This window comes from Cucurbita pepo, chromosome LG05 (assembly GCF_002806865.2).
Source record: "Cucurbita pepo subsp. pepo cultivar mu-cu-16 chromosome LG05, ASM280686v2, whole genome shotgun sequence".
Classification (NCBI taxonomy): Eukaryota; Viridiplantae; Streptophyta; class Magnoliopsida; order Cucurbitales; family Cucurbitaceae; genus Cucurbita; species Cucurbita pepo.
Window position 1 is genome coordinate 5568763 of NC_036642.1, and position 21031 is coordinate 5589793.

The window sequence follows — 21031 nt, forward strand, 5'->3', positions numbered from 1 at the left end:
ATAAAAATATCTCTACCATTTTAAGAAGTATATATATATATATAAATATTCTTCATTGAATTTATTAAAAAATATTTAAAAATTTTAATTTCGAATTTATAAACTAAATTAATAAAAATTATATATTCTTCATTGAATTTATAAAAAAATATTTAATAAATTTAATTTCGAATTTATAATAAATTAAATTAATAAAAATACCTACCGTTTAAAAAATATTATATACATTGAATTTATAAAAAAAAAAATATTTAATAAATTTAATTTCAAATTTATAATAGACTAAATTAATAAAAATACGTAACTCATAAATTTAAAATATCTATTAAAAAAAACTAATATTTATTATTTTATTTCAAAAATATTATTATTCTTTTAGGCCTATATCTAAAGCTTAAAAGTTCCTTCGGCTTGTTGTACTAGAGTGGTTCATCGTCAAAAGAACAATGGATTTTTTTTATAAGAATAGGGGTGAAATCGAAACGAAAAAATTCTAAACGAACTATAATCAAAATAGACGAGACCTATCGAATTACGATAACTTGAATCAAAGCTCGGATTACATCACGAATTGTGTTCAAGGGAGAAAAGAAAGAAATCTCCACTAACAAGAGAAGCGTTGAAGAAGGAAACAAAAAGAATCTTCGCTTTACCAATAGACAAAGTGACCAAAACAACACATCTCTTAACCCTCTGCATCAAACAACCGCCATGTCCGAAGCACAAAGAAAGCTTCCTTTAAGCGAAGGAATTACTATCCCATTCCTATTTGCGATTGCAACTTCATAGAAGGCGGATTTCGAATCAAGATCGAAACAACCGTCATGGCCGAAGCACAAAGAAAGCTTCAAGCAAAGGAATTACTAATCCCGAAGAAATTACTAGGTTTTCAAAAACAGTTTCGAATCAAGATCTCCATTCAATATAAAGATTACCACGAAAACATCGAAAGAAATCGTCATCAAGAGAAGTTAGAGCGAAGAGAAATTAGAATTACCGGAAAGGAAAATCGAACGCAATGTCGATGGATCGTTCGTCCAAAAACTTTCACGATATTAATCCTCAAATCAATTGCAAATATTATCCCGGGTCTCATGTTCTTACCGTTGCCGTCCAAGGTTTGACATTTTCCCCTTCTTTTGTGAAAATATTAATTCATAATTATATATATATATATATATATATAATTAGATCTTCGTATCAAATAGCTTAAAAATAAAATAGAAATTAAATTAAAATAAATCGCAAAAAACACAAACAATTTTTAATTTATGAAAATTTGAACTCACGGTTAGATGATGAAAGTCTCACATCTGCCCATTTAGGGAATAATCATGGTTTTATAAACAAATAATACTCTTCAGCTCAAGGTGGACAATATCATACTATTGTAGAAAGTCGCGTTCGTCTAACATGATATCAGAGTCATGCCCTAAACTTAGTCGTGTCAATAGATTGGTAAATCTTCAAATATCGAACAACGGACTCCAAAAGAAAAAGGAGTCAAGCCTCCTCGAAGGTAGGAAAAAATGACTAAGACTTCAAAGGAGTCAAGTCTCGATTAAGGGGAGGCGCACTTTGTTCTAGGGGAGGTGTTAGATGATGAAAGCCCCATATTTGCTAATTTAGGGAATAATCATGGTTTTATAAACAAATAATACTCTCCATTGGTACGAGACATTTTGGAGAAGCCCAAAGCAAAGCCACGAGAGCTTATGCTCAAAGTGGACAATATCATACCATTGTGGAGAGTCGTGTTCGTCTAACATGATATCAGAGTCATGCCCTAAACTTAGTCGTGTCAATAGATTGATAAATCCTCAAACATCGAACAAAGGACTCTAAAAGAAAAAGGAGTCAAGCTTGGTAGTAAAAAATGACTAAGACTCCAAAGGAATCGAGCCTCGATTAAGGGGAGGTGCACTTTGTTCTACTTTGTTCTAGGGGAGGGGTTAGATGATGAAAGTCTCACATCCGCTAATTTAGTGAATAACCATGGGTGAGAGCCGATTTGGGAAGCCGAAAGCAAAGCCACCAGAACTTATGCTACCATTGTGGAGAGTCGTGTTCGTCTAACCTGTAAAATTTTGGATCTTTTCTCCAGATTTCACAAGCAACGATCTGAAAGTTCAGGTGACACGCACCTTAAAGTTGAGGATCACCGGCCAACGGAGGATGAACTGTGGCAAGTGTATCGCATTCCGCAAGGAAATCGATATTCCAGCGGACGTCGATATAGACAAGATCTCTGCCAAGTTCGAGAGAGGCATACTCTTAGTGAGGCAGCCCATGAAAGCCTCCACTCAAGGGAGAAGAGGAGAATGGTTGAGGAGAAACATGGTGAATTTGGCTCTTGGGGGTGCTACTGCTTTTGCTTTTGTCATTGTGTATCTCAATCTTACTAAGGAATCAACATCTAGTTTATGAGTGAACAATGGAATCAAATTCGTTGCCCCGGATTCGGGCACGAGAATAAAATTGCTATATTTACGACCAACACTTATTTATCTATTCTCTAAACTACTTTACCTTTACCATCAGTAAAAGAAAGTTTAAAGCTCTAAGTAAAGTGTTTTTTATTATTTTTTTTCAAAAGTTTAAAGATATTTAAAAAAAAAAAAACTAAGAGTATTAATGAAACATGTTCCATTTTAAATTATGTTTAAAAATATTTTAAATGATTGTCTTATAAATGATAAATGTCTTTTGATTGTTCTATAAATGTCTTTTGATTGTCCTATAAATGATTGTCCTATAAATGTCTTTTGATTGTCTTATAAAAATATTTTAAATGATTGTCCTCTAAATAATTGTCCAAAGATGTGATTTCTATAGACTTTTCAACTATTACATATGACTTATTTGGTCCTTCTAAAATAGCTAGGGAGGGAATAGCTATGTCTTTTGATAGTTGATGGGTTTTGTAGATTTACTTGGGTTTTGATGATAAAACATAAAAATGATGTTTTGAAAAGATTTGCTGTAAAAATGAAAAAGGTTTTTTAATTACTAAAATTAGGAGAGACCACGTAGGAGAATTGGATAGTATAGCATTTGAAAATTTTTTGGGAAGAAAATGGTTTTTATCAAGACTTCTACTCTTGGAAGACTCCTCAACAAAACAAAACCGTGTGGTTGAAAGAAAAAATAGTATCTTACCAGAATTTGCTAGATCAGTGTTAAATGAATATGGTTTACCTAAATATTTTTTTGGCGGAAGCCGTTAATACGGCATGTTATGTTTCAAATAGAGTTTTAAGTAGACGTGTTTAGATAAAACTCCTTGTGAACTTTGTATAATAAAATTCCAAATATTGGGTATTTCAAAGTTTTTAGTTTTTAGTTTGGAAATTTTGATTCTAGACGGATATTGGTATTTTTCGGTTATTCATTTACTAGTAAAGCTTATAGAGTTTTCAATAAAGAACTTTAGTCAAGAATCTATGCATGTGGTATTTGGTATTTGATGAATCTTGATATTTCTAATGAGTCTATTTACAGTGATGATTTAGAAAGAAATTTCGGAGATTTACTTNATATCGAACAACGGACTCCAAAAGAAAAAGGAGTCAAGCCTCCTCGAAGGTAGGAAAAAATGACTAAGACTTCAAAGGAGTCAAGTCTCGATTAAGGGGAGGCGCACTTTGTTCTAGGGGAGGTGTTAGATGATGAAAGCCCCATATTTGCTAATTTAGGGAATAATCATGGTTTTATAAACAAATAATACTCTCCATTGGTACGAGACATTTTGGAGAAGCCCAAAGCAAAGCCACGAGAGCTTATGCTCAAAGTGGACAATATCATACCATTGTGGAGAGTCGTGTTCGTCTAACATGATATCAGAGTCATGCCCTAAACTTAGTCGTGTCAATAGATTGATAAATCCTCAAACATCGAACAAAGGACTCTAAAAGAAAAAGGAGTCAAGCTTGGTAGTAAAAAATGACTAAGACTCCAAAGGAATCGAGCCTCGATTAAGGGGAGGTGCACTTTGTTCTACTTTGTTCTAGGGGAGGGGTTAGATGATGAAAGTCTCACATCCGCTAATTTAGTGAATAACCATGGGTGAGAGCCGATTTGGGAAGCCGAAAGCAAAGCCACCAGAACTTATGCTACCATTGTGGAGAGTCGTGTTCGTCTAACCTGTAAAATTTTGGATCTTTTCTCCAGATTTCACAAGCAACGATCTGAAAGTTCAGGTGACACGCACCTTAAAGTTGAGGATCACCGGCCAACGGAGGATGAACTGTGGCAAGTGTATCGCATTCCGCAAGGAAATCGATATTCCAGCGGACGTCGATATAGACAAGATCTCTGCCAAGTTCGAGAGAGGCATACTCTTAGTGAGGCAGCCCATGAAAGCCTCCACTCAAGGGAGAAGAGGAGAATGGTTGAGGAGAAACATGGTGAATTTGGCTCTTGGGGGTGCTACTGCTTTTGCTTTTGTCATTGTGTATCTCAATCTTACTAAGGAATCAACATCTAGTTTATGAGTGAACAATGGAATCAAATTCGTTGCCCCGGATTCGGGCACGAGAATAAAATTGCTATATTTACGACCAACACTTATTTATCTATTCTCTAAACTACTTTACCTTTACCATCAGTAAAAGAAAGTTTAAAGCTCTAAGTAAAGTGTTTTTTATTATTTTTTTTCAAAAGTTTAAAGATATTTAAAAAAAAAAAAACTAAGAGTATTAATGAAACATGTTCCATTTTAAATTATGTTTAAAAATATTTTAAATGATTGTCTTATAAATGATAAATGTCTTTTGATTGTTCTATAAATGTCTTTTGATTGTCCTATAAATGTTTGTCCTATAAATGTCTTTTGATTGTCTTATAAAAATATTTTAAATGATTGTCCTCTAAATAATTGTCCAAAGATGTGATTTCTATAGACTTTTCAACTATTACATATGACTTATTTGGTCCTTCTAAAATAGCTAGGGAGGGAATAGCTATGTCTTTTGATAGTTGATGGGTTTTGTAGATTTACTTGGGTTTTGATGATAAAACATAAAAATGATGTTTTGAAAAGATTTGCTGTAAAAATGAAAAAGGTTTTTTAATTACTAAAATTAGGAGAGACCACGTAGGAGAATTGGATAGTATAGCATTTGAAAATTTTTTGGGAAGAAAATGGTTTTTATCAAGACTTCTACTCTTGGAAGACTCCTCAACAAAACAAAACCGTGTGGTTGAAAGAAAAAATAGTATCTTACCAGAATTTGCTAGATCAGTGTTAAATGAATATGGTTTACCTAAATATTTTTTTGGCGGAAGCCGTTAATACGGCATGTTATGTTTCAAATAGAGTTTTAAGTAGACGTGTTTAGATAAAACTCCTTGTGAACTTTGTATAATAAAATTCCAAATATTGGGTATTTCAAAGTTTTTAGTTTTTAGTTTGGAAATTTTGATTCTAGACGGATATTGGTATTTTTCGGTTATTCATTTACTAGTAAAGCTTATAGAGTTTTCAATAAAGAACTTTAGTCAAGAATCTATGCATGTGGTATTTGGTATTTGATGAATCTTGATATTTCTAATGAGTCTATTTACAGTGATGATTTAGAAAGAAATTTCGGAGATTTACTTGTTAGTGACAAAGGAAAAGAAACTCTTACACGTAAAGAAAAGTGAGCTTAAATGAAAAGAAGGAACTTCATTAGTGCCAAAAGTATGGAGGTATGCCTCATCTCATCCCGAGGACTTGATTATTAGTGATCCCGAATAAGGTGTGAAAACTCGTTCCTCTATTAATTTATTTAATAATCTTGTTTTTGTTTCTTAAATTGAACCAAAAAGTCTTAAGGATGTCGAAAATGATGATTAATTTATTTAATAATCTTGCTTCTGTTTCTCAAATTGAACCAAAAAGTCTCAAGGATGCCGAAAATGATGAATTTTGAATTTTAGCAGAAGAACTAAATCAATTTAAAAGGAAAAAAGTTAGGGAATTAGTCTCTAAACCCTCTAATATTTCCATTATTGATCCAAATGAATTTTTAGAAATAAAATGGATGAAAATAGGAATGACCTGTAGCTAAAGGTTATTGTCTTTATTGTCAGGAGGAATGTATAGACTATAAAGAAACTTTTGCACCCGTTGCTAGATTAGAAGCTATTAGAATGTTACTCGCATTTGCTTCTTACACAAATTTTATATTATATGAAATGGATGTGAAAAGTGCATTCTTAAATGGTTATATTATGGAGGAAGTTTATGTAAAACAACCTCGTATTTGAAAATTTTAATTTTCCACATCTATAAGTTGAAAAATGCTCTTTATGGCTTAAAACAAGCTCCAAGAGCTTGATACGATAGATTTAGTAATTTTCTTATCGAGAATAATTTCAAAATGGGTAAGCTCACACTACTCTCTTTATTAAAATTAAAGAAAAAGATATGTTATTAGTGCAAATATATGTGGATAATATTATATTTGGTTCTATTTGTCTGTTTTTAAGTGAAGAATTTTCTAAATGGATGCATAATGAGTTTGAGATGAGTACGATGGGAGAGCTCGGTTTCTTTCTTGGACTTCAAATCAAACAACTGAAAGATGATATCTTCCTAAATCAACAGAAATACACCAAGGATTTACTCAAAAGATTCAAGCTCAATGAATGTAAGATTGCAAAAACTCGCACATCTACCAAGCCTGAGAAGATGAAAAAGGTAAATGTGTAGATATAAAATTTTATCGAGGTATGATTTGATCTTTACTCTACTTGACTGCTAGTAGACCTGATATTATGTTTAGTGTATGTCTTTATGCTAAGTTTCAATCTTGTCCTAAGGAATCTCATTTACATGCTGTTAAAAGAATATTTAAATATTTGCTTCGGACTATTAATTTAGGATTGTGGTATCGTACCCATGTTGAGTTTAAATTGATAGGATATTCTGATGCGGATTTTGCTGGGAAGTTTACTTAATCGTAAGAGTACTAGTGGAACTTGTCAATTTCTTGGTAGTTCATTAGTTTTTTGGTTTAGTAAAAAGCAAATTTCGGTTGTCTTATCTGAAGCGGAATATATTGCTCTTGCTAGTTGTTCGGCTCAAATTCTTTGGATGAAACAAACTGTTTGTGATTCTGGATTAAAATTTGATAGTGTGCCTATATTTTGTGATAACACCCGTGCTATTAATTTAACCAAAAATCCTGTTCATCATTCTAGAACTAAACATATTACATTAGACATCATTTGATCGGAGAGCATGTGCAAAATGGACCTATTATTCTTGATTTTGTAAACTCTAATCATCAATTAGCAAATATTTTTACCACACCGGAGAATTTTTTTGCAAAAATAGGCTTGAGCTTGGTATTATTCGGGATATATCTTGAATTTGAGTTTCGTATTACTCGGTATGATATATCTTGAATTTTATAATTTTATTTAAAGGCATGTTCGTAAGGGGAGAATGTCATTCTTTTATTATTTTTTTATTATTCTTCCTTTTATGATTACATAGTGGTTGAAAATTAGGGAAAATATGCTCTAAGTTTGTTATTTTATAATTAATGAATCACTTTGTTGTTATTTTATAATTAATGAGTCACTCTGTTGTTGTGATGTTTCATAATTCATTAAAGCTATATAGAGAATATGAATTTGAGTAAATTTCAAATTTATGATGATATATTAAAATGTCTATCCCGATGCATCAATATTATTATTTGGACATGTGCATTATTTTAAGTTTGATGGGTTTCATGTTATTTTTCTTGAAATGGTTTGTCTGTCATAAAAAATGGATCATAAAAAATGGGAGATTGTTGGCTTTTTCGCCCTTAATCTCAAATTAATTAATTTTAATTAAATAATTAATTGATGTTTAGATGATAACAAACATACCTTCAATTATTAACAATTAACAGTATCTTGTTCAGGTTGGGAATAATGATTTCAACGTCTTTTTTGGTTCACTCAAATTAGAGCTAAAACGAAGAAGTTTCAGTCAAAACAAGATATCCGACGTGATGATGTGGCGGCAAAATTGACATCATGGACCAATCAAATTCAAAACAAGATACTCGACGTGATGATGTAGTGAAAAAATTGACATCATAGACCATCTGCAAAATTTACATCATAGACCCATCAAAGTATGACATTTATAACTTTGGTAGAGCAACAATTTGTTGGAGTTTTGAAAAATTATTTGAATTATAAAATTATTTCAATTACATTTATAAAATTATTTTAGTTATTTCCCTTTAACGTTTTTTTTTTATTATATTATTATATTTAAATTATATATATATATATATATATATATATATATATATTATATTTAAATGAAACATGTTAGAGTTTTTCGAGATAAATTTAAAAATAAATAAATATTATTTTTTTCGTGGTCACCTTTCAGTTGAGGTTTTAGTGATACGTATCCATTCCTATTTTTACAACTCATCACTATTTAAACCATCACCTCTCCGTTAAAACACACATAACATAAAACATAATACACAACTTACAGATGGATCTAAATTTTTTTTTTTTAAAGTTCCATTGTTGTTCTCTATAGAGCTTCCAATTTTATTTCTTTTTATTTCTTGTTTATCTCACTGAGAGATGTTTGTAATGTGATAAAATTGTAAATCTACCCTATTCAGAGAGTTGTGTGTTTCTATAACATTTCAAATAATTGTATCGGTTTGATCCTCTGAGTCGTGGAAAGGATTGAGTTTGCTCTTGAACTCGTAAAAAGAGCGGTGTAGCGGTTGGGCTCTGATCCGAGGAAAGAGTCAAGAAAAGTTCGATCTGGACCGTGGAAAGGATTGAGTTTGCTCTTGAACTCGTAAAAAAAGTTGTGTAGCGGTTGGGCTCTAATCCGAGGAAAGTGGAAAGAGTCCATAAAGGTTTATTCAAATTCACAATACGCGCTTGGGGAGTGGAGTAGGTTGAGTTGGACCGAACTACTATAAAACTACGAGGCGCATGGGGAGTGGGGTAGGTCGAGTTGGACCGAACTACTATAAAACTACGGTACTATAGTGGTTCATCGTCAAAAGAACAATTGATTTTTTTTATAAGAATAGGGGTGAAATCGAAACGAAAAAATTCTGATTATGACAGGACCTATCAAATTACAATAACTTGAATCAAAGCTTAGATTACATTACGAAGTGTGTTGAAGGGAGAAAAGAAATCTCCACTAACGAGAGAGAAGTGTAGAAGAAAGAAACAAAAAGAATCTTCACTTTACCAATGGACAAAGTGACCAAAACAACACATCTCTTAACCCTCTTGCATCAAACAATCGCCATGTCTGAAGCACAAAGAACGCTTCAAGCGAAGGAATTACTAATCCCAAAGAAATTCCTATTTGCGATCGCAACTTCATAGGAAGCGGATTTCAAAAGCGGATTTCAGAAGCAGATTTCGAATCAAGATCGAAACAACCGCCATGGTCGAAGCACAAAGAAAGCTTCAAGCAAAGGAATTACTAATCCCGAAGAAATTCCTAGGTTTTCAAAAACAGTTTTGAATCAAGATCTCCATTCAATATAAAGACTACCACAAAGACATTGAAAGAAATCGTCATCAAGAGAAGTTAGAGTAAAGAGAAATTAGAATTACCGGAAAGGAAAATCGAACACAACGCCGATGGATTCTTCGTCCAAAAGCTTTCAAGATATTGAGCCTCAAATCAATTGGCAACATTATCCCGAGTCTCATGTTCTTACCGCCACCCTCAAAGGTTTGACATTTTCCCCCTCTTTTCATTTATTTGAACTTAATTAGATCAGATCAAATAGCTTAAAAATAAAATAGAAATTAAATTAAATCGCTAAAAACACAAACAAATTTTAATTTAAGAATGATCGTGTGTGTTTATAAATAAAGAATACTCTCTTGATAGCAAAATCATGAAAGTTCAGGTGACATCATACAATTGTATAGAGTCGTGTTCGTCTAACCCTTACCATTGAATTTGGGAGCTTTTCGTCAGATTTCACGAGGAACGATATGAAAGTTCAGGTGACATCCACCGGCAAGTTGAGGATCTCCGGCGAACGGAGGCTCACCAGCGGGAAGTGGCTCCGATTCCTCAAGGAAATCGATATCCCAGAAGATGCTGATACTAACAAGATCTCTGCCAAGTTGGAGAAAGGCATCCTCTACGTGACGCAGCCCAGAAACACCTCCGCCGTCTCTTCCAACAACCCACCGGCTCAGCCACCGAAGCCCAAGGCGGAATCCCAACCGCCGCCCACCGCCGCAAAACCAACTGATCGACCAAATACCCCAAAGAGCCCAAACGAGAGACCTCAATCACAGGCAAATGGGAAACAAAGCCCCACTCCTTTAAAGCCACATGAGGCGGCCAGAGCGCCAGCAAGTACCCAAAAATCCGGCGAGAAGCCCACCGCGGGAGGCGGAGAGCCGGTTCAAGATTTAGCTGCGAAGGGCAGAACAGAGGAAGAAACAGAGGAAGAAACAGAGGAAGAAACAGAGGAGAAGGCAAAAGCACATACAAAGAAGAAATTGCAGAAGAGAGTAGAAGGGGAAGGAACGGGGAAGGAAGAAATTGGGTCAAAAATGGGGGAGAAGGGGAAGGAAGGGGGCGGCCATGGTAGGGGGGAGAAGGAAGGTGAATGGGTGAGAAGAGGAGAATGGTTGAGGACAAATATGGTGAATTTGGCTCTGGGGGCTGCTGTGTTTGTGGTTGCTTACTTCAATCTTTACAAACAATGATAATATGGAGGAAGGGCGATGAAGAAGAAGAAGAAGCTATGAATCAACATCTAGTTTATGAGTCAACAATGGTACCAAATTCGTTGCCCCGGACTCGGGCCCCGACAATAAAATTACTATATTTACGACCACCACTTATTCATCTATTCCCGAACTGCTTTACCTTTACAGTCCGTAAAAGAAAGTTTAAAGCTCCGAGTATAGTGTTTTTTAAATTATTTTTAAAAAGTTTAAAATATTTTTTGTTAAAAAAAAACTAAGAATATCAAATTAGAGCTATAACGAGGATGATACCGGACGTGATGATGTGGCGGCAAAATTGACATCATGGACCAATCGAATTCAAAACAAGATACCTTGATATGGTGACAAAATTGACATCATGACCATCAACAACATTGTTGACTAATAGAACTATAACATTTATAATTTTGGTAGAGTTAGAAATGGTGGAGTTTTCGAAAATTATTTGAATTATAAAATTATTTCAATTACATTTATAAAAGTTTTCGTTACTCCTAAATTAAAAGAAAAAGTATTCGAAAAAGTATTCGAATATCTCAAGACAAGAACCTTGTTTGAGATTCAAATCACTTCACAAGCAAGATCGATCATCTCTAGCTTGAATGATTCTTGTTGATCAAATATCTCAAGACAAGAACACTTCATTGAGATTCGAATCACTTCACAAGCAAGATTGATCATGTCGAGCTTGAATGATTCTACATGCAACCTAAACTACATAGAATTGCAAAGAAAGAAACTTAACGATTGACTAAAGAAAAGCACAAATGTTTCTTTTACTATATTTTCCAAACCCTGCTTACAAATAAAACATACATGGCTTATATAGCCTCAAAATGAAACTAACATTCATAATTGATACCATAATTAGTCCTTATGTAATTGTAACCTAAAGTAAATAAAAAGTCTTAAAATACAATAACTTTGTAACCCACCCAGAATTTACAACAATCAAACTTTATTCTTCTTCAATGTAGCAGAATTGAAACATCTTTTGATAATTTTGACAACCTTTTCTTCACATCTTCATTGAAGTATATTGTATGATTGATGTCTCTTGGTTCATATCACGTTGTTTGTTTCTCGTGTGATAAGTTTTTTAGTATGAATGCAAACATGATTTCTAAATTTGTGAAACCTAACTTGTTAGGACCCAAACAAGTATGGGTACCAAAAAGTCAATTTTGAATATCTTTGCTGATAGGTTTATTTGAAAGCCTAAAAAAATAAGTGGTATTTGAACAGTGGTTGCTCAAGACACATGACGGGAAACCAATCCAAGTTTGTGAATCTTTCCAAGAAGGATGGTGGCTTAGTAACTTTTGACGACAACAAGAACAGTAAAATAATTAGTAAGGGTACTATAGGTAATGACTCTGGTACTCTCATTGAAAATGTACTTTTAGTTGATGGTTTAAAGCATGACTTATTTAGTATCAGTCAATTATGGGAAAAAGGTTTTAGAGTTATATTCGATAAAAATAGTTGCATAATTGAAAATGTTGGTGATAGAAAAGTGTTGTTGGTTGGAAATAGAGATAATAATGTGTACATTATTGATTTAAATGATTGTCCTACAAATGATAAATGTCTTTCGGCTTTGTATCATAATTCTTGGTTATGGCATAGAAGATTAGGACATGCTTAGTATGCATTTGATTTCAAATATCTCAACAAATTCATTAGTTAGAGGCGTTCCTAACTTTAAATTTGAAAAAAATAAAATATGTGATGCTTGTTAAATGGGTAAGCAAACCAAGTCTTCTCTCAAATCTAAAAATGTGATTTCTACTATTAGATGTCATTGAGGGAATTACCGTCTTTCTAGTAGTTGATGATTTTTCGAGATTTACTTGAGTTTTGATGATAAAAATGATGTTTTGAACAGATTTGCTAGGTTTGTAAAACTAGTCCAAAATGAAAAATGTTTTTTAATTACTAAAATTAGGAGTGACCATAGCGTAGAATTAGATAGTGTAGTATTTGAAAATTTGTGTGAAGATAATGTTCTTATCATAACATCTCTTCTCCAAGGACTCCTCAACAAAACGGTGTGGTTGAAAGAAAAAATCGTACCTTACAAGAATTTGCTAGATCAATGTTAAATGAATATGATTTACCTAAATATTTTTGGGCGGAAGCTGTTAATATCGCCCGTTATGTTTCAAATAGAGTTTTAATTAAACCCTATTTAGATAAAACTCGAACTTTGGCCTAATAAAATTCCACATATTGAGTATTTCGAAGTTTTTTGTTGCAAATGTTTTATTTTGAACAACAAAGAAAAGTTGTGAAAATTTGATTCTAAGACTGATATTGGTATTTTTCTGGGTTATTCATCTACTAGAAAACTTATAAGTTTTCAATAAGAGAACTTTAGTTATAGAAGAATCTATGCGTGTGGTATTTGATGAATCTTGTAATGATATTTCTAATGAATCTATTTGTAGTGATGATTTAGAAAGAAATTTTGGAGATTTACCTTTGAGTGACAGAAGAAAACAAACTCTTTCAAGTAAAGAAGAAGTGAGCTTAAATGAAAAGAAGGAGAAGATTCTTCGGTGCCAAAAGTATGGAGGTATGCCTCGTCTCATCTTAAGGACTTGATTATTGGTGATCCCGAACAAGGTGTAAAAATTCGTTCTTCTATTAATTTATTTAATAATCTTGCTCTTGTTTCTCAATTGAACCCGAAAGTATTAAGGATGCCAAAAGTGATGAGTTTTGGATTTTAGGTGTGCAACAATAACTCAATCAATTTGAAAGGAACAAAGTTTGGGAATTAGTTCTTAGACCCTCCAATATTTCCATTATTGGAAACAAATGGATTTTTAGAAATAAAATGGATGAAAATGGGAATATCATTAGAAATAAAGCTAGACTTGTAGCTCAAGGATATTGTCAGGAGGAAGGTATAGACTATGAAGAAACTTTTGCACCCGTTGCTAGATTAGAAGCTATTAGAATATTACTTACATTTGCTTCTTACCAAAATTTTATATTATATCAAATGGATGTGAAAAATGCATTCTTAAATGGTTATATTATAGAGGAAGTTGATGTAAAACTTCTATATTTGAAAATTTTGATTTTACACATCATGTCTATAAGTTGAAAAAGGCTCTCTATGACTTAAAACAATCTCCAAGAGCTTAAGTAATTTTCTTATTGAGAATGATTTTAAAATGGGTAAACTCGACACTACTCTCTTTATTAAAAATTGAAGAAAATATATGTGGATGATATTATATTTGGTTCTATTCATCCTTCTTTGTGTGGAGAATTTTCTATGATAATGAGTTTGAGAGGAGTAAGATCAGTTCCTTTCTTCGACTTTAAATCAAACAAGTGAAAGATGGTATCTGTAACGACCCAGATAAAAAAAAAAAAAATAAAAAAAATAATAATAATAATTAAATAAATAAATGATCCTCTCTCTCCCCTCCCCCAAATATCTCCCCCAACATCTCCTACAACTGCAAAATGATAGGAAGGGAAAAGATAGAAAAGTTAATCATAGAAAAGTTATCGATAAATAAGAAATTGAAAGATTTGGTTGAAATTATTCGTTTGGAAATTTCCGGAAAAGCTAATCATAGGTTCTTCTCTCCATCGGAACAATAGGGCCGTTATGCTCATTACTAAACTTGTTGAAGAGATGAAATATAACCAAGGTATATCTTTTTGATCAGAGGTTGAATCGATCATCAGAAGAAGAATTAGGCCAAAAATTAGGATACATTCTGAGAAAATAAAACTTTCGATAGAAGAGAAGCAAATGAAAGGCTTTCATAAAAATTGTCGTAGAATCGAGAATGAAGAGAATGAAGTTTTCATTCTGTACATGCCAGATCATGAATTAGTAACTGCATCCAATCTCCAAAAAAATCCCAATTGTTTCGAACTTTCTCTTTTTGGAATGGAATATTTACGGAATCCCCATGAATAGGATCNCGTGAAATATCAAAATTGATTGAAAATAGCTTTCTCAATTACATCTAAATTTGATCATCATTCTTAGGAAAGAGGAGAAAATCATAATTGATTGATGCATATGGAGCTTTAGAATCGTATTTCACATGGTTAGTTAGATTATTAATTAAAATGTGAAATACTAATGAAAGGTGACGAACGGTGGGATATGAAGCGGACTCCAACAACCTTTGGAGCAGCTCTCGAGGAACGGGAGCTTAGGTTAATTAAATTAGGGATACTTTGACTAAGGCCAATCAGGTAAGTGGCCTTAATATAGAATAGGCTAAAGATTGTTTGAATTATGATGATGTGTGAGTATGACATTGTGTTGTGATGTCGGTTAAATATACGCTATTTATGTTTCGATGCATGACGTACATGTTATATTTGATGCACTTAATGGCTTCTATGATGAGTATGATGTATGCATGACGATGTTATTAACATGATGATGTTTTTCATGTTGAACATGCCTTATGATGTTGTTTGTCATATTGCATTATGTCGTTAGATCGACATAAGACACAACCCTAAGAGTATGAAAATGATATTAATGTAAATATCTACGAGCACGTGTTACATAGTGTAACCAAGAGATGAGACTAGAGGGTTGTGTCAGAAGAGATGTATAATTGGACTTAGAGGGACCTCATGCATATTGTATGTTCTTAAGCATACCCTAGAGATGATGAGTGCGGACGCGCACGGTATGATGAGCGTGTATGCACACAGATGAGGGTGTTCATGGGGTGCATGATACTATGGGGTTCCGCTGACCTCCGGACGTCGCTACAGATTAGCTTGACCAGAGGGTCCAGGGGGTGTGCGAGCGCCCTGGGGATTCACACTCGCGCGTGTGAGTCATGTGTAGGGAAGTACTGCACATCCAATTTGTCCGAGACTGGAGGCCACCCTTAAGATGATTAGAGATAGGTCCATAATTCATGATTGCATGTGTTTGCATTAGCATGGCCCCTATAGTGGGGTCACTTACTGAGTATTTCTCGAAATACTCAGGCCGTGTGCCATATTGTTTTTCAGGCAAAGGCAAGGCTCCCATGTACGGTTGACGGTGGCATCGTGATCAGAGACTATGGTACGTGCATAGGATAGTTGCATATTTAAAATTCCTAGACTTTGTCAGGATAGGGTGCTTGCATTTCATTTATTTAAATTATCTAATTTGTAATTGTTTTTATCTTATTTTGAACTCCAGTATGATGTTTGAAACACGTAAGTCCGGCGGTGTTTTCTAATGTTTTAACATATTCTGAAGGTTTAAATTTTTTCGCTAATAAAGATGAGCATTTCTTAGAGTTATAATAATAATAATATGAATTATTAATAAAGATGAGCATTAGAGATGAGTATGAGACGTTAGTGGCGACTCTAGATATGTGGAAATTTTGGGTCGTTACAGTATCTTCCTAAATCAAAGAAATACACCAAGGATTTACTCAAAAGGTTCACCTTCAATGAAGGTAAGATTGCAAAACTTCAATGAGCACATCTACCAAACTTGACAAGGATGAAAAAGGTAAATGTGTAGATATAAAATCTTATCGAATCAGGATTGGATCTTTACTTTACTTTACTTGACTGCTAGTAGACTTGAGATTATGTTTAGTGTATGTAAAATCTCATTTACATGCCGTTAAAAGAACATTTAAATATTTGATTGAGATTATTAATTTAGGATTGTGATATCATAGAAATGTTGAGTTTAAATGGGTAGGTATTTTGATGCTGATTTTGAGGGAAGTTTACTTGATCGTAAAAGTACTAGTGGAACTTGTCAATTTCTTGGTAGTTCATTAGTTTCTTGGTTTAGTAAAAAGCAAAATTCGGTTGCCTTATCTACTGTGTAATCAGAATATATTGCCGTTGTTAGTTGTTCTGCTCAAAAAAAAATTGGATAAAACAAACTCTTTGTGATTTTGGATTAAAATTTGATAGTGTGCCTATATTTTGTGATAACACCCGTGCTATTAATTTAACCAAAAATCATGTTCCTCATTCTCGAACTAAACAGATTGACATTGACATCATTCTAGTAGAGAGCAGATGCAAAATAGACATATTATTATTTGATTTTGTAAACTCTAATAATCAATTAGCATATATTTTTACTAAATGAAGAATTTTTTTTTGCAAAAATAGGCAAATGAAGAATTTTTTTACAAAAATAGGCTTGAGCTTGGTATTAATCGGTGTGATATATCTTGAATTTTATAATGGCATGTTCTTAGGGGAGCATGTCATTCTTTTATTATTTTTTATGGTTCTTTTTAATGATTACAAAGGGGAGAAAATTAGGAAAAATATGTTCTAAGTTTGTTATTTTATAATTAATGAATCACTTCTCATTATTTTGTAAGTGTAAGGTTGAGAATAATGATTTCAACGTCTTTTTTGGTTCACTCAAATTAGAGCTAAAACGAAGAAGTTTCAATCAAAACAAGATAGCCGACGTGATGATGTGGCGACAAAATTGACATCATTAACCAATCAAATTCAAAACAAGATACCCAACGTGATGATGTGGTGACAAAATTGTCATTATAGACCATCGACAAAATTGACATCATGGACCAATCGAAATATGACATTTATAACTTTGGTAGAGTAACAAATTGTGGAGTTTTCGGAAAAGTGTTTGAATTATAAAATTATTTCAATTATAAAAGATTTCAGTCACTTTTAAATTGAAAGAAAATTATTTGAGGTATGAAATTATTTCTATTAGATTTATAAAAATTTTCTATTATCGGTTATTTTCATTTAACATTTTTTTTTTATTATATTATTATATTTATATATATAATAAAAAATGAATTTAAAATGTTTTTAATATTTATTTAAAATAATATATATTATAAATAAAACATGTGTTCTATAGTTTTTCACGATAAATTTAAAAATAAATAAATATTATTTTTCATGGTCCTTCACGTTTTAGTAGTCCACAGTTCACGTGATACCACTTGACACAATCGCACTTTTGAAGGCAGCAGACTAGCGATTGTGCGGCACTCACTTTCCAACGACAGGCGAGCTAAGCCAATTTGTTCTTGCGTCGCCTACGGCCAAGCGACGTATGATCGAGCCTCTAGCCTCGATTTTAAAAGAAGATTTTAGAAAAGAGGGTAGGGAGAGATTTTAGAAAGAGAGATTTTGTTAAAGAGATCTTATATAAGCAAGCAAGAGATAGATAACAACGACTTAGCATATATAACCTTGGGTAGGGGGATATGACTCCGTATCAATTCCTATTTTTACAACTTGATCACTATTTAAAGTGACACCTCTTCATATCTTACCACACACAGAACATAGAACACAGTACAACTTCCATATTTTACTCAATCTCAACTTTCTTTTAAAAGCCTCATTGGTCCTCTCTCTCCAATGTTTCCAATTTTATTTTTATTTATCTAGATGTATATTGTATTGTGAGAAAATTGTAAAAAGAGCGGAAATGCTTGAATTTGCTCTTGAACTCGTAAAAAGAGCGGTGTAGCGGTTGGACTCTGATCCGAGAAAAGAGTCGAAAAAAGTTTATTCAAATTTCCGAGAGGCGTTTGGAGAGTGGAGTGGTCAAGTTTGACCGAATCACTCTAAAACTAGGGTGTTATATTTTCTAACCCTTTTATGGTGTTATATTTTCTGACCCTTTTCCGGTGTTATATTTTCTAACCCTTTTCCAATTTAAATTCTAAATTATTATTAAGTTTTATTGGATCGTATTAAATTTTATTGTTATTAGAAAATTTTAATCATGGTTGAAAGGCTATTCACCCATCCAGGATTGCCATATCGATCCAACACTTCAGCTTGTTGTATTAGAGTGGTTCATCGTTAAAAGAACAATGGATTTTTTTTATAAGAATAGGGGTGAAATCGAAACGAAAAAAATTCTAAAAGAACTATAATCAAAATAGACGAGATCTATCGAATTACAATAACTTGAATCAAAGCTCAGATTACATTACCAAGTGTGTTTAAGGGAGAAAAGAAATCTCCATAAACGAGAGAAGTGTAGAAGAAAGAAACAAAAAGAATCTTCGTTTTACCAATGGACAAAGTGACCAAAACAACACATCTCTTAACCCTCTTGCATCAAACAACCGCCATGGCCGAAGCACAAAGAAAGCTTCAAACAAAGGAATTACTAATCCCAAAGAAATTCTTATGTGCGATCGCAACTTCAGAGGAGGCGGATTTCAGAAGCAGATTTTGAATCAAAAGATCGAACCAACTGTCATGGCCAAAGCACAAAGAGAAAGCTTCAAGCGAAGGAATTACTAATCGCGAAGAAATTCCTAGATTTTCAAAAACAGGTTTCGAATCAAGATCTCCATTCGATATAAAGAATGCCTCGAAGACATCGAAAGAAATAGTCATCAAGAGAAGTTAGAGCAAAGAGAAATTAGAATTACCGGAAAGAAAAATCGAACGCAATGCTGATGGATTCTTCGTCCAAAAGCTATCGGGATTTTGAGCCTCTAATCGATTGCCTTCATTATCCCGAGTCTCATCTTCTACTCATCCACCTCTTAGGTTTGACATTTTCCCCTTCGAGTTTTGCAAGTTTCAAAATATATTTTCAAAAATATCATTAATTATCTGTTAGTATTATTATTATTAACCATAATCATAAATTTTTTAAATTGAGTTTGTCAATTATTTAATTTTTTTAATAAAATTAAAATATTAATTCATAATATATATATATTAATATTTAATAAAAATTCACTATTTAATTTTAATATATTTTTAAAAAATAACCTTCCAAATTACTATATATTATTTTCAAGCGTTATTAAAAATAAATTAATATTAAATATATATAAATTATATTGTAAACAAATATATATTTTTTAAATTAATAATAAATTTGAATTTGTTGAATTTAACAAATTTTTGGATGTATCAGATTTCCAGAATACCGTTAGATCAAATAGCTTAAAAATAAAATAGAAATTAAATTAATTTATGAAAATTTGAACTTACCATTGAATTTTCGATCTTTTCTGCAGGTTTTACACGCAACGGTCTGAAAGTTCGGGTGACATTCCCCGACAAGTTGAGGACCTCCGGCGAACGGAGGCTCACCGATCAGGTGACATCCACCAGCAAGTTGAGGATCTACGGTGAACGGAGGCTCACCAGCGGGAAGTGGCTCCGATTCCTCAAGGTAATCAATATCCCAGAAGATGCTGATACTAACAAGATCTCTGCCAAGTTGGAGAAAGGCATCCTCTACGTGACGCAGCCCAGAAAAACCTCCGCCGTCTCTTCCAACAACCCACCGGCTCAGCCACCGAAGCCCACGGCGGAATCCCAACCGCCGCCCACCACCTCCACTCGAGAGGGTGGATGGGTGAGAAGAGAAGAATGGTTGAGGAGAAACATGGTGAATTTGGCTCTAGGGGCTGCTGTTCTTGTGATTGTGTATCTCTGCTGTTTTTGTCATTGTGTATCTCAATCTTACAAAGAATGATCATATGGAGGAACAGTGGTGAAGAAGAACAAGAAGCTATGAATCAACATCTAGTTTATGAGTGAACAATGGAACCAAATTCGTTGCCCCGGATTCGGGCACCGACAATAAAATTGCTATAGAGCTGCTACTTCACCTTTACGCTAAGGAAAAGAAAAAGATTAAACCAAAACCTTAAACCTTTTCCTATGTTTTAGGGTCGGTAAAAGAAAAGAGATTCATTCGACTTAACTCCTAAGGGAGAGGAAAGACGAAACATTAATTCGACTAAACCTGATTTCACTCTGACTCAAACTTCAACGACATCTTTTTTAGTGTTACATAAACTACAACTCCTAAAATTGGTCTGAGGCATATGCCCATTGTCAGTTAAAAGTTCAAACGTTCAAATTTCTAGCCTAACATGTCGGTGAGCTAAAAAACACGACTAAATAGTATATTTACGACTACGACTCGAACTTCAACGACATCTTTTTTAGCATTACGTAAACTACGACTCCTCAAACTGGTCAAGGCATATATCCATTGTCAACCNGAAAGAAACAAAAAGAATCTTCGTTTTACCAATGGACAAAGTGACCAAAACAACACATCTCTTAACCCTCTTGCATCAAACAACCGCCATGGCCGAAGCACAAAGAAAGCTTCAAACAAAGGAATTACTAATCCCAAAGAAATTCTTATGTGCGATCGCAACTTCAGAGGAGGCGGATTTCAGAAGCAGATTTTGAATCAAAAGATCGAACCAACTGTCATGGCCAAAGCACAAAGAGAAAGCTTCAAGCGAAGGAATTACTAATCGCGAAGAAA

General features: G+C 33.3%; 3 protein-coding genes across 3 annotated transcripts; all 3 read left to right on the forward strand.

The window, feature by feature from the left end:
* Window positions 1-952: 952 nt before the first annotated feature.
* Window positions 953-4561, forward strand: LOC111795344. The gene is made up of 3 exons (XM_023677700.1): window positions 953-1118; window positions 2105-2329; window positions 4360-4561. The coding sequence occupies exons 1-3, from the start codon at window positions 1019-1021 to the stop codon at window positions 4491-4493; spliced, it is 459 nt and encodes a 152-aa protein (XP_023533468.1). The 5' UTR covers window positions 953-1018; the 3' UTR covers window positions 4494-4561.
* A 4997-nt stretch (window positions 4562-9558) lies between these two features.
* Window positions 9559-10850, forward strand: LOC111795343 (nucleoporin NUP159-like). Its single transcript, XM_023677698.1, has 2 exons — window positions 9559-9721; window positions 9974-10850. The coding sequence occupies exons 1-2, from the start codon at window positions 9628-9630 to the stop codon at window positions 10717-10719; spliced, it is 840 nt and encodes a 279-aa protein (XP_023533466.1). The 5' UTR covers window positions 9559-9627; the 3' UTR covers window positions 10720-10850.
* An 8202-nt stretch (window positions 10851-19052) lies between these two features.
* On the forward strand, window positions 19053-20077 carry LOC111795810 (inactive protein RESTRICTED TEV MOVEMENT 2-like; the record flags this gene model as incomplete). The annotated part of the gene is given in 2 exon segments (XM_023678401.1): window positions 19053-19278; window positions 19758-20077. Coding segments are annotated over 2 exon segments (420 nt in total), but the record flags the coding sequence as incomplete, so codon positions are not given.
* Between the last annotated feature and the right edge of the window lie 954 nt (window positions 20078-21031).

What these genes read in the sequence shown, in the direction of transcription:
- LOC111795344 (XM_023677700.1), top strand. Translation starts at nt 1,019, where the DNA reads ATGTCGATGGATCGTTCGTCCAAAAACTTTCACGATATTAATCCTCAA. An exon ending in TCTTACCGTTGCCGTCCAAG is followed by an intron (nt 1,119 to 2,104) that starts GTTTGACATTTT and finishes TCTTTTCTCCAG; the next exon opens with ATTTCACAAGCAACGATCTG. An exon ending in GAGAAGAGGAGAATGGTTGA is followed by an intron (nt 2,330 to 4,359) that starts GGAGAAACATGG and finishes GGCAGCCCATGA; the next exon opens with AAGCCTCCACTCAAGGGAGA.
- LOC111795343 (XM_023677698.1), top strand. Translation starts at nt 9,628, where the DNA reads ATGGATTCTTCGTCCAAAAGCTTTCAAGATATTGAGCCTCAAATCAAT. An exon ending in TCTTACCGCCACCCTCAAAG is followed by an intron (nt 9,722 to 9,973) that starts GTTTGACATTTT and finishes GCTTTTCGTCAG; the next exon opens with ATTTCACGAGGAACGATATG.